The 17511-nt window shown below is 42.0% G+C and overlaps 2 protein-coding genes across 6 annotated transcripts in view; both read right to left on the bottom strand.

The window, feature by feature from the left end:
- Positions 1–11757, bottom strand: part of PLA2G4B (phospholipase A2 group IVB) — a 49599-nt gene extending 37842 nt beyond the window's left edge. For all 5 annotated transcript variants that reach the window (XM_077180196.1, XM_077180199.1, XM_077180197.1 and 2 more), the window contains exons 1-2: positions 11620–11757; positions 7331–7495 (exon numbers count right to left, since the gene is read on the bottom strand). In XM_077180196.1, coding sequence (XP_077036311.1) covers positions 7331–7352 — 22 coding nt within the window. In that variant the 5' untranslated portion in view covers positions 7353–7495; positions 11620–11757. The remainder of the gene's footprint in view (positions 1–7330; positions 7496–11619) is intronic.
- LOC129121805 (acyl-coenzyme A thioesterase 1-like) lies at positions 10757–17424 on the bottom strand. Its single transcript, XM_054635308.2, has 3 exons — positions 16043–17424; positions 14512–14714; positions 10757–13491 (listed from the first exon to the last, which is right to left on the bottom strand). Exons 1-3 carry the CDS (start codon positions 16494–16496, stop codon positions 12889–12891), a joined length of 1260 nt encoding a protein of 419 aa, XP_054491283.2. The 5' UTR covers positions 16497–17424; the 3' UTR covers positions 10757–12888.
- Positions 17425–17511: the final 87 nt, after the last annotated feature.

The following is a 17511-nucleotide window of genomic DNA, read 5'->3' as shown; positions in this document are numbered from 1 at the left end:
GTCATCACAGAGTGATGGGTAGCCAGAGGAACAGGCCAGGTGGGTCAGCAAGGCATATGAAAGCACGACAGCTTTCCAAGCAGGTTTCCATGAAGCAGGAGAACCAGCCAGCCCAGCAGTACAGAACCCAATCACCATTTTCAAACAGGGAAGGGTTGCATCAGAAAAGTATGATGGGCTCTGCTCATCAGACACCGCTTCCTCACATACGCTGCATCTGGGAATGGCGAGGACCTGACTGCTGATAACACACTGCATATTTCCTCCTCCTCCTCAGGTCTCATACATAAACAGCTGACAACATGGACAGATATGTGGAGCATGGAATGCCTTGTGCAACAACTTGCTTACAGTAAAAAGAGAAGAAAGGAAGTAAGATTTAAAATGGTAATGTACCCCCTGCTCTTTGACCCCATCATAAATCCTTTGTACATCTTAGGCAAGTTAGTGAGAAATTTGTTGTGAAATGGAAGTAGCAGCAGCCAGTTCACCTGAGATCACAGAAACTCCTGCAAGCCAAAGGAAAGACAAAAAAATATTGGAAAGAAAAAAAAAATTCTGTTGTTGTAGAATACACATTCCATTTATGAACACAAACATTGTATACCGAGAAATTGAGTATATTCCCCATCAAGTGTCTATATTTTGGAAGACATCAGTTTACCCAAGGTCCAGGGAGCACCAAAAGGTCCACTAGTCATGGTGTAGATCAGAAATGTGTCCCACCCTCTGAATTAATGCTTTGAGGTGCTTCTTGTTCCACATTGTTTAACCTTATGTGGCTCTGAATCAAATTAAATGAATGGTTGCATTACATTATTACAGATGCAGCTAAATGCTGTTCACTTGTCCCAAGCAAAACATTCTTCAGCTCTGGGGGGAATAACCTGGGAGCCAAAAAGTTAATTAAGGGTTTCACATGGCACCGGGGACAGTCTGCAAGAAGCAGTGAGCAGGGCACCTTAATTTTCATTCAATATACTCATGTACTAGGTAGTCTCTATTAGTAACTCAAACAGAAGATACTATGGTCGCCATTGCAAAACCAAGAAACCAAGATACTGTAAAACAATTTGATGCTCTCCTAAATAGGAGTAGATCTTAACAGCTATTAACAGCCCCTTTCATCCCCATCAATTGAAAGAAGAACTGTAGAGGTGAATCCATGCAAGTCCATTTCAGACTCTTATGATAGATATATCTATTTGATATCTTAATTCTAGTTCTGGTCATGATCATTTGAGCTCCACTTCCTTCCTTCTGATATGTGTAGTCATTGCCATTATGTGGTCTGTCTGTGTCAGGAGAGGGTTTAATGAAAAACATTCTAACAATGGAGCATCTTGGAATTTTTATTGCTAGCTGTATAGAGCTCAGCAGAAGTAAAACCCTCATTCCTTACACTCTGTCTCCTGTCCCTCACCACTCCAGATTACTGAGGGGATCTAGTCAAAATTCAGCCAGTCAAAAAACAACCCACAGTAAAATTCAAAGCCATGTCTTTGCTGTTGGAAAAGATGTGCAAAAAGAGTAGGAGACATCTTCCTCATCTGCAGCTACTGGTAATTCACTAGTAGGTCTTGTGCTTAGACAATTCCAGCTTTTCTGCTATCCATTTAGGAGTTAACATATGCATTTAAAAAGCCAAAAGCTTTGATCTTCTTAGACACTTGCACACATTCCTCTCAGGAACAGTCTAATTGACATTAATAGGATAATTCACAAGTAAAGTGCCACCTCAGATGCACCAGTACTTAATGAACTGGAGCACAACCAAACAGACAAAGGAATATACAGAAAACATCAGCCTGTTTCCCCCTCTCTGCTCCCTGAGAAAACCAAATGTATCACGTTTTTTCCTAGGTTTAATTATTGTTAAACTCCTGTTCCTCCTATTTTTTCGTATGTGTTGGTGTTTGTGTTGGTGTTCATGCATTCTATTTAGACTACAGATCTTTTTTGGATCAAGGTCTAAAGCTTTTCTGAGAACTTCTATCACTTTTAACAAATCACTTCTCTCTTGCCTTTTCGCAGTGCCACAGTGCCACAAATGTCAATAAATTCTATTTCTGATCTTGAAACCTGTGTTAAAGCTAAACTATGTATCTTCCCTCCTACACCTTCCTTTCACATGGTGACCCCTGACTTTTCTCAGCCTCCACATCACATTTCCCCCCATGTGATAACTAAATTTAAATTAAAACTGGATGATTCTCTTTTATGTGTAGCTCAATCAAACACGAGGAACTTGATTCAGGCATTACTGGGAAAAATGCATACATTGGGTAGGTCCAACTAAATACTCATAGGTGGTTTTTGGTTTTAAAATCTTTTTTTTCCATATTCAATATTTTCCTTATATATCAAACATATTTTAGAAACCTGTAGTTTACCTATATCCATAGATAGTGATGGTCTCTGTGCTTCATAAAAAGCTTCAGACAAGCTGCTCCTTATTTCAAGAAGACTCGCTTTTTAATCTAACAGTGTTGGAAACTAACATTGAAATGCCCTTGGCACTGATCTACAGTGCACCTCTTCCAAAAATATGGAGTACTAGAGCTTCCCAGATAATACCTTGCACAAGACAGCACATAAATGCTTCCTCAGAAGGAGCCTTGGTTCCGGGGCTTGAGGTTCATAAAACCACAAGGGAAGGAAACACCCATCCTTCCCCTGTTTCACAGCTTTCTTCCCTGAGCAAACATTTTGAAGGCAGTTCCTGGAGACAAACTGAGGAAGGATTTCCTCAGCCAGTTTCCATTTCTTATTGGTATTCCTATAGCAGAGGTACCAACCCCTCATTTGCATCTCATTTGTGACAGAGGGTTTCAGTCTTTCCTGTTTATAGTTTATATGCCCTCATGGCAGCAGTGCCATTAGAATAATTATAGTTATGTTAGGACTCCCCTGCACACTACCAGGAGACGCTTTGTGTCTCAGATAACGAGGTCAGCAATTTCCAAGATCTGCAGAACAAGGACAAATTGTTTTGGCAATATGCCCAACTTACTCCCAAGCTTGACCTACCACCTTCCCCTACAGGAGACCCCATCTGCTCTTCTGCATTACTGTTTATACCTTCACCTTTAGGCTCTTCCTCCAGGATGAATCATACCATGTTTTATCCTCTTCAGAAGTTCCAATACTGAAGGCCACACCAGCACAGAGGCCAATGGAAAATTCTTCCAGTTAAGATAATCACAGAAGCAAGGGTGAGGGGGAAATAGAAGAAATCAGAGGCCAAAATCATATCTGAGTAAGTTTTCCTAAATCACCATCACTGGAACACACTTCTAAGCTGGATTTGCATTACAAGTAGCAAGAGGAAGCACAAAATAATCTGCTATTCACAAATGTACACACAATGGACTCACAAACAGTCTCCCAAACCCTCCCATTGCACTGTTGCTGCCTCCGCAAGGAACAGGACATCTCAGCTCCACTGTAGCTTGTGAGACCTGACAGTCCAGGTTTTATTTAGCATTTAATCTCAGGTCACATTCAAGGCCAGCTAACACAGCTAATTCCTCAATTCATACCATTGCACTGAAATTCTGAGGCACCTGAATTTTCAGATCACCACGCTTTGTAGACCTAATAATTCTAAGTATGACTTGACTGTGCACTTAAATCGAAGACATGGCTCTCAAAACAGACATATTACAAGCGAATTCCTGGTCCAAACAGAATTGATAGTGAAACTATCACTAAGAAATACACATCTTAAACCAGAGCTGTCACGCTCAGCAGCTCTGCAGAGAGTAAGCTCCATACAAAGCAGAGCAGCTGGCTTAGGGAAAGCATTGCACATTACCTAATGTGCTAACCAGCAAAACAAAGCACCATGCACCCTCCGTGGGTGTTAAGCCACATGTATGCTTCCTATAAAACAATCATCCAACCTACGTGGTCTACCAAGGTGTTAGCACAGGGCCTGCTACCCCAGGCTCACTTGCCACTCACAAAAGAAACAGTGCACCCCAATACTTAGCACTGCATGAGATTTTGCAGCCTTTTGACACACCCTGAGCCAGATATCATCTCCTTGGCTAAGGCTTGTACTGTATCTGTACACAACTGTTGCTCTCACTGTTGCTATAGCTGTACATTATGAAACTCCTCAAATACGCAATACATCAGTTTTTGGCACAGCTCTCTTGAGCAGGTGTGTTGTGCAATGCATTCTTCAGAGCTAGCAGGGATTAAACAGCATTTTGTGGGTCCCAGGAGATGCAGTTTATATTGCTCTGAGCACTGTAAGGCCAAGTTTGCTCTATTCAGCAGAGCCAAAGGCTGTTGCAAATTCAGATACACAAAGACAGAAGGAGAAAAGAACTATGACTGAAGTTTAGGAGGGGTTCAGCACAGATGAACTCTTAAGGTTCCAACTTGCAACAATTTAAGATAAAGCTTTCTACACAAGCTTGTTCCAAAACGCAGACATTTGGAGAAAAGTGTTTCTGGGCTAAAAATGTTCTGACTTATTCCAGGGAAGGTAACGGAAGCTGAGAAACAGATGTTTTGTGTAAAATATCTTCCTAAAACTCTCCTATGTGAAGTTTTTGGGACCTTATCACTTCTGCTGAAGTGTCTCCTTAGATAATACGACATGGTTGGGATAATTTGAAAACTTGGAATGGCAAGGCTTGAGTGCTAGAGGGTTTGGTGCCTTAAAACACAGTGACACCATGTGGCCAATCGCTCAAAATGGAAACAACGCGCTGATTGAAAGGGCAGTGTACCAATTTCTCATTTTGGCTTTATTGAATTTTTCTTAGGCATGCTTGAAACTATATTAACTACTGAGAGCAAACTAGTAGTTTGCTCTCAGTAGTTAATATAGTTTCAAGCATGCCTAAGACCTGCTCATCTGGACAGGTAAACAAAGCCAAAGCAAATGATCAGTTTGGATTTCAGCATATGTTCAGAACTCTCAAGTTTGCAAAATTGTTCAGTAAAACCTAGTCTAAATTCAGCAAGTAAATACCCATAAGAACAGTTTGCACATATGTCAAAACATCATTTTCATTTGGCAGATGCAAGCTACTTGTAGAACTATGATTCAACATTCTCAAAAAAGTGCATCTGGAAGTTGCACCTAAATATCTATGGTTTAATTCTGCAGTAGTATCACAAAACTTGCAATTAATTTTGAGAATGGAGATATATTTGCCTTGCTCTCATGGCTTGTTTTTCTTCCAAATAGATACAGTCACCCCCACTTATTTATACAGATATTTCTGCGCTAAGTATTTAAAGCCACAAGTGGGAATATTCCTGCTAGGAATGTTCTCAGTAGGTTTGTTATCACTCTGCATTATATAATATGACTGATGTGATGAATCATCTCTCCCTAGCACAGTCCTTTTTTCCAAATGAGATGCTGCATATTGGAAAGGTTCAGCTCACAACACGGTTCAAATGGGCAGATCTCTTTGAAAGACAGACACACACAGAGGCAGGCAAAGAAGCAGATGAAAACTGAATACAGAATACCCCTCAAACAGAAGGAGAAAAATATATTCATTAGCTCTTCACAGGGAATATATTCACTCAGTAGTACTAATGCTCATTAAGAAATGTGTATTTTGAGGCAGCATTCAGAGCACCTTGCTCTCAAGGGCAGAGAGGAAGTGAAAATACAACAGTATGACTCCCAGTTGCACAGGCTTTGCAAAGTCAGTGTGCTATCAATGTTGTCTTTTTTGCTGATTAGTTAGATTACATGCTGGTGTCATTTTTTCTATTCCATACTGAATTCCTGGTGAGCAATTTATGTCAATACTATCACAGTGCATCTGAATGTAAATGAAATAGGTTAGTTTGAAAGGTGATCTCAAAGGATTTTCACCTACATATATAATAGTTTCACCTATATACATAGCAGTTAGAGCCTAGGAAGCACCAGCTAATTAGATACAGGACTTTGACTCTTCAAAACAGGAATTTGAGCTGAGGAAGATTACTGGCCTGACCCTTCAAATTTTGTCACCCTGACTGGTGAGATTATGCTGCCATCTTGTGACCTGTAAATTTTACTCAGCCGCAGGTGACAGACTTTTTCCCCTAGACTGGGAGGACAGAGTACAGGATCTCCCTGGTACAGAGATGCAGTAATGATGCTTTGAGCAGCCGAGCCTTCTTTTATATTCACACCCACATTGTCTCTGCTTAGCTTTCTTATCTGTCTCCCATGGACTGCACCCTTCAATGTCAACATGGTTGCTAAAGGAAGTGCTGTCCATGGACAGGCCAGAGTAGAGGTGACCCTGCAGAGGGGATGAAGCCCACAGTTTAAAGGACTAGAGGTTTGTAATAAAAGCTAAAGAACCTCTCCCTGCTGCCAAGAAAATCATATGTGCTGGAAAGCAAAGCACACATTTAGCCAGCAGTTGAGAATTACAGTATACTCTGAAAAAAAATTTAAAAATACACATTCTGTAATATCCCATTACAGCTGGGAAGCATTATTATAAATTATTACATAGTTTTATGTATTGAGGATAAAATTTTCCTCTCCATCTTCTCGAATGTAAAGTTTGTATATTTATGGTAACATTTTTCTTCCTTGAAAAAAACAGTGTTACAATTCACTGTATTCTGAATCTAAATAGGGTTGTTCCATCTGGCCACATTAAATAAAATGGCTGTATGTCAAATGGATATGCTGTTCCCTGAACAATACAGGCTTCAGCTGTGCAATGACTGCTTACCCAGCATTTTGAAATACCTGTAAAAAGGTTAGTGTGGCTGCAATCACATTGAAAGGCAAGCTGGGATCCCGTCTCCTAGTGACGCCTCGTTCTTTCCTTATACCCCAACCACATGTGCCTCCATCAGTGTATACTCCCACAGCACTTTTGAACTGAAGACACAAAATCAAGTCTTGAACTGCTGGCAATACGAAATGCATGGCAAGGCAGGAGTAGGCACATACCAGGAACAAGCAGGTTTGAGGGCTCTGAGTCAGCAAGGCAGCTGCTCTGAGCTCAGATACATTTTGGGAGAGCCCATAGACAGCATGCACAGCTAAAAGGTTCCCTCAACACCTCTACCTGGAGACAAATCATCAGTCTTTCCTCTCTACCAAAGCCTCAACCACCATTACACACCCAAATCATATTTCCTTTCAAATCCTTGCTTGCCAAAGGAAACCAAAGCATCCTGCACTCAGTTTCTGATCAGTTTCCAGGACATACTGTATTTTCTTCAGGATATGGCATAGCAGAACAAGAGCTCCCAGCTAGCTACTGAAGGTTATGTTTACCCATACAGTAAACCATGATTCTAGAATATGAAAAGAGGAAAAATGAACCTCTATACTCACCCAGCATCCATTTCTGTAACATGTTGATCACTTTGGCACCAATCTAATACTTGCAGATGTGTAAAATCCCACTGATAACAATCTGAGGTCCTTCAGGATATGTGCTATTTTTTCTCATAGTAATCTCATGGTCAAAAGTCCTGGCGACAGGGTTCAGGACTCCACCTAGTGAGCGAAAACAAGAAGTCCTTAGAGCAGAGATATATTGCTGAAGAGATCCTTCCTTTCTTCTGACAGGGGTAGAAGACCAGCTTAAGACAGCAGAAGGTATTCCACTGTCAGAAAACCTTTACAAATCCAGACCATGTTCAGGGATTGCTGATGTTTTTAGTCCTATGGCAGTAAGTCAAGGATACATTGGAAATCCATAGCTGGCAAGGATAATATCCTTTTTCTCTTGCAAACTTAATCTACATCCAGAAATGTACAGCCACATATTAATGAAAGAGGTAATATTTCCCTATAGAAATCCTTCATATCAGCATTTGCATCTCCATATTCTTAAAGCCCAATTCCAGATATACCAGATATTTTATTTTATTTTATTTTTAGATAGAATCCTCCTCTGCAACAAGAGTTTGTGCTGGGTCTGCCATTTCTTCCTCATTTCACAATGAGGGCTCAAGAGCTACTAGAAGCATTGAGCAAGCTCTTCTGCCCTGAAGCAGATACAATCTTTATAATCTCCTCTCTCTTGCAGTAATATATCAGGCTCTTTCTTTTCTGATACAGTCTGCTCCCAGAATGGATTCAGGTTGCAGCAGCAGTCCAAATAGTCAGTGGATTAACAGAGGAATAAAGTCCATATCAGTGCTAAGTATGTTGTAGTTTGAAACGTTACTAATCAGACAAAAACCTGAGATCTGATCATTAATAAATTTCCTTTCAACATACCTCAACACAACAATCTGATCATCTGTATTACAAGAGATACAGAATTCATTTTGCAAAGTTTGTTGAGAATAAGAACTCAACATAAGGCTGGAATTCTTCTAAAGAGAGACTGCAAACAGGGGCAGCACACAATGAGCCACCAAGCACTCACTTCACTGGATACAGAAATGGATTCATGATTTACAATCAGCTGGACTAGTTGTTACAGACATAACTAAAAACTGTACTAGTTTCTTACTTATCTTGGCACAGTATGGCTCACCCCTGCTTCTCCTGATAACCCCATACATGTTCCTGCTGTTTCCTTCTTTGATGCAGCAGAACATTTTAATCTTCTTTTTGTTCTGTTTTGTTTTCCACAGGATTACCTCTTAGATCACTAACCAGAAAAAATGCATTACTGTCCCTCTGGGCAGCAAGAGTTTTTAAGTACTCTTAAAAGAGTTAAAAAAAATGTAAAACCACAACTTTAACTGAAGTGATTTTAATGTAAACATACATTCCCAGTCTAAACACAAAATATTGAAGGTTCAGCAGCTTAGGTAATTGAAAAGATACAATCCTAAAGAAATAGAATGTAACTTATTTACTAATTTTTCTCTAAGTACTATTCAGAGTCAGGTACAGACATTTTTAGGTTTTGTGCAAATTTTGCACAGACAATTTTTTAAGACTCAGAATTTCTAATTTTTGTCCTCAACAATGAAAAATAGCAGGGATATATCACAGTAAATGCTGCAAGGAGCACTAGTCCATTGGAAATATTAATCTTTCTGCTTCCCAAACTTAAACAAAGAATCACTTTCTCTGTGCTTAATACTACATTTGGATCAGATTCCATTCCAGACTCCATTTCTGAATAATATGTACATAGCACTAAAAAGTGCAGCATAGTAGGGTTTTTTTTAATGAAATGGTAGAATTATAATTTTTTTAGCAAAATATAGAAAAAAATTACTATTTGTATTTTGTCATTAAACACTGGTCTTATCCCTCAGCTTGATAACAAATCATCTAGTAATGTATTACAGAACTAAGCTTTGAATTTAAAAAAAAAACTATATCTTTAGACTTTCAAATACACACAGGAAGTATAAACCAGAAATGGAGAAAAGTGACTCCTAAATTACACCACACAAAATATATTCTCATCTTTCACTTCATTCCTGTTCTGTGGCCATGAAACAACCTCACTTGCAGAAGCCACCCAGAGACACTGCTTCACCTGAAGAAGCTCAAGGCTTAGAGAAGCACATTTGCATTGAAATCCCTCTGCTCAGCATAATCCTTATTAAAATTCCATTGAAGCCTCAAATACCCACTACTTCTGCAGAGACAGCCACTTTCTCAAAGATGTTTCACCTCCTCTGCACCTGTGGTTCACTTTTTGCTAATAAAGGCCTTTTGTCTACTTTCATTCTGCAGTTTCCTTCAAATTATACTGTATATGTATCAAAATGCTTCAGGGTCAGTCTTCAATGCAAAGATGGAAAATCTTAAGAATGTATTGGGCAAATCAGCACTCTCCATTGTTGCCTGAATCCATGACAGCTGGGGAAATCATCCTACCCTAAAAAAACATTGCAAGACATACTGTTCTCTTATAGTAAACTTGTTCATAGCAGCTTATATGTGGGGATATTCTCAGTTCTTAAGAGGCTTGTCACAAGCTTTTCTTATTCTCAAAATAGAAATGTAGTGCAGAGCTAAACAGTGGGTGACTAAGAATAAAGACAAGATCCTTCAGTTCAAGTTAGTCCTTTGATACTCTCTTTTATCTGAAGCACTTTTCAATTAAGCAGATTACAAGAACAGAGTTTCCCCTCCAACTTCTATTAGATTTATCAGTTGTGCTTGGCAGAGGATCTCTTGCAGCTAAAGGTCCATTATCTTTAATTAAATAATAACTTTCACATTGTTCTTGAATAATGTTGTCTGTATTCAGCAGGCCTGGAGAGACTATATGAAAAACTCTGACTCAACAGCCTGCAATTAGTAGAATATTGTCTTGAAAAAACCTGTGGTCTTAGCCCTACTGGTCTAAACCATCTCTTCAGCAGAAGAAACATTAAGCAGTCGAAATCTTCAGCAAAGTGCTGAAGAACATTCTTAAGAACAGGCAGAAGTGTATTACTGAAATTAAGCCATTTCCAGTTATTTTGTATTAGTCTGACATCAGTTTCCAGTTTCTATTTCCTGAAAATAAGTTTCAATTTTGAGTTTAATTTTAAAAGTATTCTCAGTGCAACTGAGTCGCCTTGAATATTTTCCTGTACGTGGCACAGAGATGCTCAGCTACATCAGCTTTTTCAGTCTTTCTTGTCAGATGTCATCCAAATGATAAAGGACTCTTAAGTGGGTAGCAAAGCTGTCATTCCAGAGCAACAAAAGAAAGAGGTCCTATGTGCTGTTGTCATCAATGGAGTCACCAGTCAGCTCCCTTCGTCCTCTACTTTGAACACTGTTTTCCAAGAACCTGACTGCCAAATGTGACAACATAAAAACTGGATGAAAGCATCACTGACCACACTGTTGATTTACCGATGGAAAGCATTTTTATTTGGAATGGTAGTTTCCTATAGATAATATATTTTCTCAGAAGGTCACAATTTTGTAAATCAAAGTATAGATGTTTGAACTGCTCATTGAAGGCTGGGAAAGCTAGTTTCCCCTCAGAAGGGATTAAAATAAATGTGAGTTATCCCACAGGCTGGAAACCAACACACTGCTTTGTATAAACCCCACTGTGTTCATTAAAAATAAAATAACTTAATTACTCATACGACAGAGAACCTCACAGCCTAAAGCCCTGAGTCTGGATGTGGATCAGCAGCCCAGGGTTTTCTGAATGCTTCAATAACACAGAAAAATTAGGGAAAAGAAAATGTTTCTTACTCAGATGGAACTGCTTAAATGTGTTTGACTTTCCTTGCTGTTACATGTTACTCTGCTGCCAGGTCCCACCCACTCGCTAAACATCTGGAACAATCACAGTCCATGCAGGACATAGGCACACAAGGGCCAAACAGAAATCAAGTAAGGGGCAACAGCATAAAACTTGATGGATGACCAGTGTGGGTGAGCCGGAGAGAGATGTCGCCACTCTAACTACTCAACACCTTCAGCTACAGGGTACACATCTACCAGTCTGAGGAACAGGGGGTTCAGGAAAACCAGAAGTACCTGAAGGGACAGTCTGTGCTGAATATATTGTATGAGAGAGTCCCCACCCCTCTGAGGCCCAATGTGCTCATTTTGAGTGACCATTGCCTCCCTGAAGTAAGAAAACTAAGGGCATGATTCCTCCCTCAGCAGGATCCAGGCTCCTACAGGGCTTTTGTCTCAGCAGGAACTGGAAACCAGGGACTACACTGTCAAAGGCAAGATTTTTCTACCTCAGTGCAATGCAGAGTCTTCCACCTCCTGCTTGCTTCTGCTGCCTGGGTGTGAGTCTTGACTGCTCCAGGAGGGAGAATCCACTCCACTGGTGCCATTTGATATGTAGCTGCTGTTGGCCACTATCCCACAAATGCACAAGGTAGATTACAGCCCCCCCTTGGCAGGTTTGGACATTGGTAAAGGGTAAGAAAATGCCCATTCTTCCAGAAGGTGAGGTCAGTCCTCTCTTGAAGAGTGGCATTTCTTAGCTGTCACTGAGCCCACAGCTGTCTGCTATAGTGCAGGACCACTGAGGCAGCCCACCTCACTGGGCTCCTGGGAACTCAGCAGCAGTGGCTTTACTGTTCCCCCCAAAATGGAGACAAACTAACTTTCACCATATGAGAGCAAGTACTTGGCACATCTGTATCACCCCTGTGCAAAACCACAGACTTCATCACTTGTCTTCCCAACAGGAGGTGAGGACTTCTGCTCATGACCTCTTCAATCAAGTGAAGGAACAGCTTGTGGCCACACCAGGATTGTTCCTTAATGTATTGGCAGGTGCACAGATGATTGAAGGCTTCATTCAGATAATCTCAAGCAAACTGTGCAAACACAGATACACTGCACATTGCACTCACTGAGTGGTGCAGCAAAAACTTTACCCTAATATGGAACTTATATGGAGTCAGCAGGAGATACAACCAGGGTAACCTGGGTAAGATTCACTTCTGGGTTTTGAGGTACTAGGAAAAAAAAATATTATTACAGCACTTCAGATTAAGCCAGAAGAGTGCCTCTTCCCTTAGCTGAGATCAGAACTACTGCAACCTTTTTACTACGAAATGGGAGAAAACAATATACCAGGAGGAAAGATGAGTGCAATACAGTGTTGTCCAACAAAATTGCTGTTTATATCTATGTTAGTTAAAGGTGCAAGACTAAACCATTCCATGGATAACTCCTCCTGTAAGAGTATTTCCGCTTATGAAAGGAGATGGTGGCAGATTGAGGGCAAAGACAGCTCAGCACAAATATGATTTAGATGATGGGATGCTGGGTTGTTTTTAGACTACAGCACAGATGGTGCCAATCTACTGTGAAGCTGGGGTCAGAAGTCAACTGAAATTCAACTAAAAATGGGAAATTATTTGGGGAATGAAAATAAACAACTATGCAACAGTGGAGTTTAGACGAAGGCAAGCCAGGAAACTTCTGGTGAGTTTCCAAGATCTAGTGAGTGCTGAAATACCATCCCTGGCCAGTATCTATGACAGTTTCCACTACAGCTTGCTCTTAGGGATGTCTGAGTCCATCAAGTGTTGCCAGAAAAAGGCCTGTATCCTGCGCCATGCATCTTCTTGGGCTTTAGCATGCTCTCTCCACTGCCCTCCCCAATGCACCAACATCCCAAGCACCCTATGGATTGAAACTTTGCACAGAGGCAAGTATGGTGGCTCCAGGAGGTGCCCTGCTCCAGCATAGGAGTAGAACTCCACTTCTCGGCCATGTTGCCGAAGGCGCTGAACAGCATCCTGGCAATAGAGGTCACTTTTCCAGTTCATGTCATCCAGTCCAGACAGGAAGAGGAACTTGGCTAAGGACCGCTCCACAGGTATGCGACAACCCCAAGTTGCTGGGTCCATGTGATCGTCTAAGACATCTGAAAAATCTACTATTCTAGACTCATCACTGATCTTCACCCTCCCCAAGTCATATGGGTGGACAGGAATAGTGAAGCCATCCCCCTTCAGGGGAATAAAGGAATTAAAACTACTTCCGGATATGCTGACAGCTGCCTTGATGCCAGGCAGAAATGTGGCCATGGAAAGGGCTAGATCACCTCCTTTAGACAAGCCCAAAACACCAATGCCAGTATCTTTCACCTGAAACAGAATTATGAAAACAGTAATATTAATTACTCTTTATTTCCTGAGCTGACACAACCTGTCCAGTTCTGCTTTCTCACTCATCCAACTACAGCCACTCATATTTTGCCCCTTCCCTCTCTCTGTTCAGGTTATATTACTCCTTCATCTATCCCTCTCTGCTGAGCCTTCAAAAGAGTGACTACGAATTCTACAGTTCCTCAACATTTCTCTTCCTGTAACACATTTGCCTCCTGGTGACCTGCATAGACAAATTGTCCTTGCTCCCTCCACATCCCAGCTCAGCCTGCTCTCAGTACAGCGTCTTTACTGCTCCTCTCTCCAAGCCACTTTTTCCCAGGTTTACTTGCATTGAATTTCTTCATGCAGTTTCTTCTCCCCTACAGCTGACACCATTTCATAATGTTCATTTCACCTGAGGCTAAGTGAGCCCAATAGCTGTTTAAATCAACTTATTTCTAGTGAAGGCCCTTCACACTGAATTCTAGATGTTTCAGAGCTTTCTGAGGAACAAGACAATGAAGCAAGGCTGAATTCTGCTCTCACACTGCCTACAATCCTGGTGTCCATGTGATAGAAAGTAAATAACTTTGCAAAACAAATACACATTAAGTAGCATTGCATTAAAAAATTATATGCTACTTGATTTCTCTTGGTCACTTTTGGGTTAAGTATGATGATACATTGCCATAAAATGTCTTTCTTGTCCCACACACTTGTTCAAATACAGCCTCAGCTTCTTAAGATATGTCACACCTCCAATGCTACAACTGTAAAGGATTCTGTTGTTAGAGTGTTTTATTACTGTCCTGCAAAACTTACTCAGAATCAAAAGCCTGTAATATCTCAGAAACAGTAAAAAAGCCAATGGATTTTTTTCCCTTCTAAAATCTTAAAATATGCAAAACTAGTACAAAATTACTGTTTCCTGTTTAAGCAATTTAATATTTCTAGTCTAGGAACCAATTATCAAACTGGAAAATAGTTTTAGGAAGAGCACCATAATTCATCTCTTACCTGCTGCTGCTTACGCAAAAAGTTCACAGCCTCCTCAAAATAGCTCAGTTCAAGGATCTTTGGCATAGCAGGGATGTCTTCAAAGGACATGTAAGCAAGAGCCAGAGTCACAAAGCCTCTGCTAGCCAGGAGACTTGCTCTGTATTCAATAAGACCTCCTCCAGATCCATACAAATCAATAAGTCCAGGGAATGGGCCAGGTCCTGCAATGAAAGGAGGGTGTATACATAACCAAAAGAAAATTCCTCTACATGTTCCTTTTGTGGTGTCTCCTCAGCACACATAAGGACAGCAGATATCAGAAAATCATCCTCTGAAGCTTTCCATGATGGGTGTCATTCTCAGGAACACATAAAATGACTGTAAGGACATGAATTTGCACATTTCTTTTCTCTTAGGAACTCATTATAGGAAGTTCACATGTTGGACATCCTTCTCTCATCCTGAATTTGAGCTGGCATTGGCCTACAAGTCCTCAGACCATTGAGGATCAATGAAGAAACAGTATTACTGCAGGAGTGGCTCTTCCTTAGGCACTATGCTAGAAGGCATGCCATGAAGGGAATACTTGGGTTATGAAATACTGGGGTTATGAAATACTCACAAATGCCAGAACTGACCTGTGCCAATTCAGGCTTCAGTAAGATCTGAGTAACTGCCCCTGAGCTCCTCAGTTCTCCTGCAGCAATAGGACCTTCCTTTCCTGATGCTGGTCTGCCCATTCTCACAGCCAGATTTCCCTTACAAGATGTGGTGTTGCTGCAGCTGCAAGGGACTGTTTGTTAATTACAGAGCAAGACAGCCATGTTTAAGTGGCATTCAAGGAACAGAAACACTTCAGGCTTAAAGCAGCTTTGCACAGGGTCCATTCTCAGCACTGTCTGTGTACAGAGTTGTAAAATATGGCACCTGTTTAATTAAAGACCTTGCTTTTCCCATTTGTCTCCCATCTCCCTAAGTAACCCATGCAGTTCAGCTGCCCAGTCAGGAAGAGACTTCTTTGTTTGGCTTTTCCTTAGCTAGAGACACAGAGAGACAGGTCCAGAACCTGCAGGAACATCTGTAGGAGCTGCTGAGGGCATGGTTCTTCAGCCTAGGCTGGCTGCAGCCTGAGTCCAGTGCTCCCACATGCCTTGTCATTCTTCACCCCACAGCCAGAGCTGTCACGCATCACAGCTCTGCCAAGGACCGGGGCCTCTTTGTCCTGTCAGCTAAACAGAAAAGCTAAGAAATAAACACACTGTTTGACAAAGCTCTCGCTGCAAGAGAGGTCAAGACACTCAACTGGAACAACCAGGAGACACCTTGTGTTACCAATGCTGCCCTCTCTGCACCACCATACCCCTGCCCCGCCTGGGCAACACCTGCTCCCGTTTGCTCTGCTGTGATGATCCAGGTACCTGTGCCAGGCACAGGCTGAGAGAAGCGTTAGCTGAGGCTTTGCTCTGGGTTGCTGAGTGCATTCAGGGACCACGGGGCATAATACCTGGTGTCAGACATACCTAGAAAAACAGAATGAAATTAAACTCACCAGGAGGGAGGAAGAGGGTTGCTCTGAGACGACCTTCTCTGACCGAAATCCTCTTCACCCCCTCTCCTAAAAACCATCGTTCGTTGGTGCATTTTCCCAGCAAGTGGCTCGTGTCCCCATGGCCCTCGTACACTTCCAAGTCCACACAGAAAGGGGTCAGGACATTCCTCTTTGCCAGCCGCTTATAGGGCGTTTTGGACCGCAGAGCCCAGAGCAGCCCCATGGGCTCCACTCCCAAATAGCTGCCCCCCAGCGCTGGGGAGCGGCTGAGGTCCAGCTCCCCGCTGCTCCCAGCCCTGTAGAGAGCGTGGGATTGGAAAACCTCCCCGCTCTCGTCCACCAGGCTGGCCCGGAGGGTGACCGCCTGCTGCGGCTGCAGTCCGGCCACACGGATCTGCACGGGCTCATCGAACAGGCACCGGAGGGAAGGCAGGACAGACAGACGCACCGCCATCCCGGCTGGCCGGACTGAGAGCTGTGGTCCTGCCTGGGGTGAGGCTCCGACCGCCTGAACTGCGTGAGACACGAGCCTCAGCAACCTGTCCCTTCTCGGGATTAAAATCTCCGATCAAAGTCCAGGAGGAATCATCGTGAGCACTTCCTTTACTCGGCCGGCACGGGCTGCTGGGAGCCGTAGTTCAGAGCACGCCTCCCGCCAGACTCTCCGGCTCGGGTGGCACGGTGACACCGGCCGCTTGCACGGGCACAAGCTGTCACTTGTTCTTGGCGAGTGCTTTTATTTTTGATTACAGAGAGAAACTAAATTAAAAACCCCAAAGCAGCAAAAAGAGATATCGAAATTGCTGCGCCCCCCCCAGCTGCAGGAAATCCCAGATTTGGAAGGCTTGGGAGACTTTGCCAGGGAACAGTAAACACAGACAAACTGCAAAGCCTAAGCAGCATGACATCTTAGTCTCACCACGAAACAAAGCCTGCTCTTGATCCCTCTTGACCTTCCTGCAATCTTTGGACAAGCACCGCAAGTTAAAATGAAACTTTATGCTATAACTATGTTTCTTTTAAAAAGCAAAAGAAACAGAGTCAAACAAGTACAATTTTTTTTCCTTCCCAGTAATTAATTTCCCCTGTATTAAAAATGTTTCTAAGGATCTGTTTGAAGATCTAACAATAAACACCAGCTTTTGGTTTTCATAAACAACAATACTACATTTTTGCAATGTCTGCGTATTTAAAAGACTTCTTGTCTTACCCTAGGGGTCTCAGACACGTGAGTAGTCCCATCCTACTCTGTGGAAATAAAAATGGGAATTATGGCTGTTTGAACCAGGCCCCTGGTACAAACAACTTGCCTGACCATACTCTAAGCAGCAATTAATGGCAAAGGAATGAAACAATCAGTGAGCTTACAAGCTGTAGAATCACACCTCATGCCACAGATGATATGCAGATTGACTGCAGATATGGCAGAGCAACTCTAAAATCATCCCTCAGGATGCAAGAGAATGCAG

Source organism: Agelaius phoeniceus, chromosome 6, assembly GCF_051311805.1.
Source record: "Agelaius phoeniceus isolate bAgePho1 chromosome 6, bAgePho1.hap1, whole genome shotgun sequence".
NCBI classification, from domain to species: domain Eukaryota; kingdom Metazoa; phylum Chordata; class Aves; order Passeriformes; family Icteridae; genus Agelaius; species Agelaius phoeniceus.
Note: the sequence above shows the minus strand (reverse complement) of the source record. Positions and strands in the feature narration are given on the sequence as shown.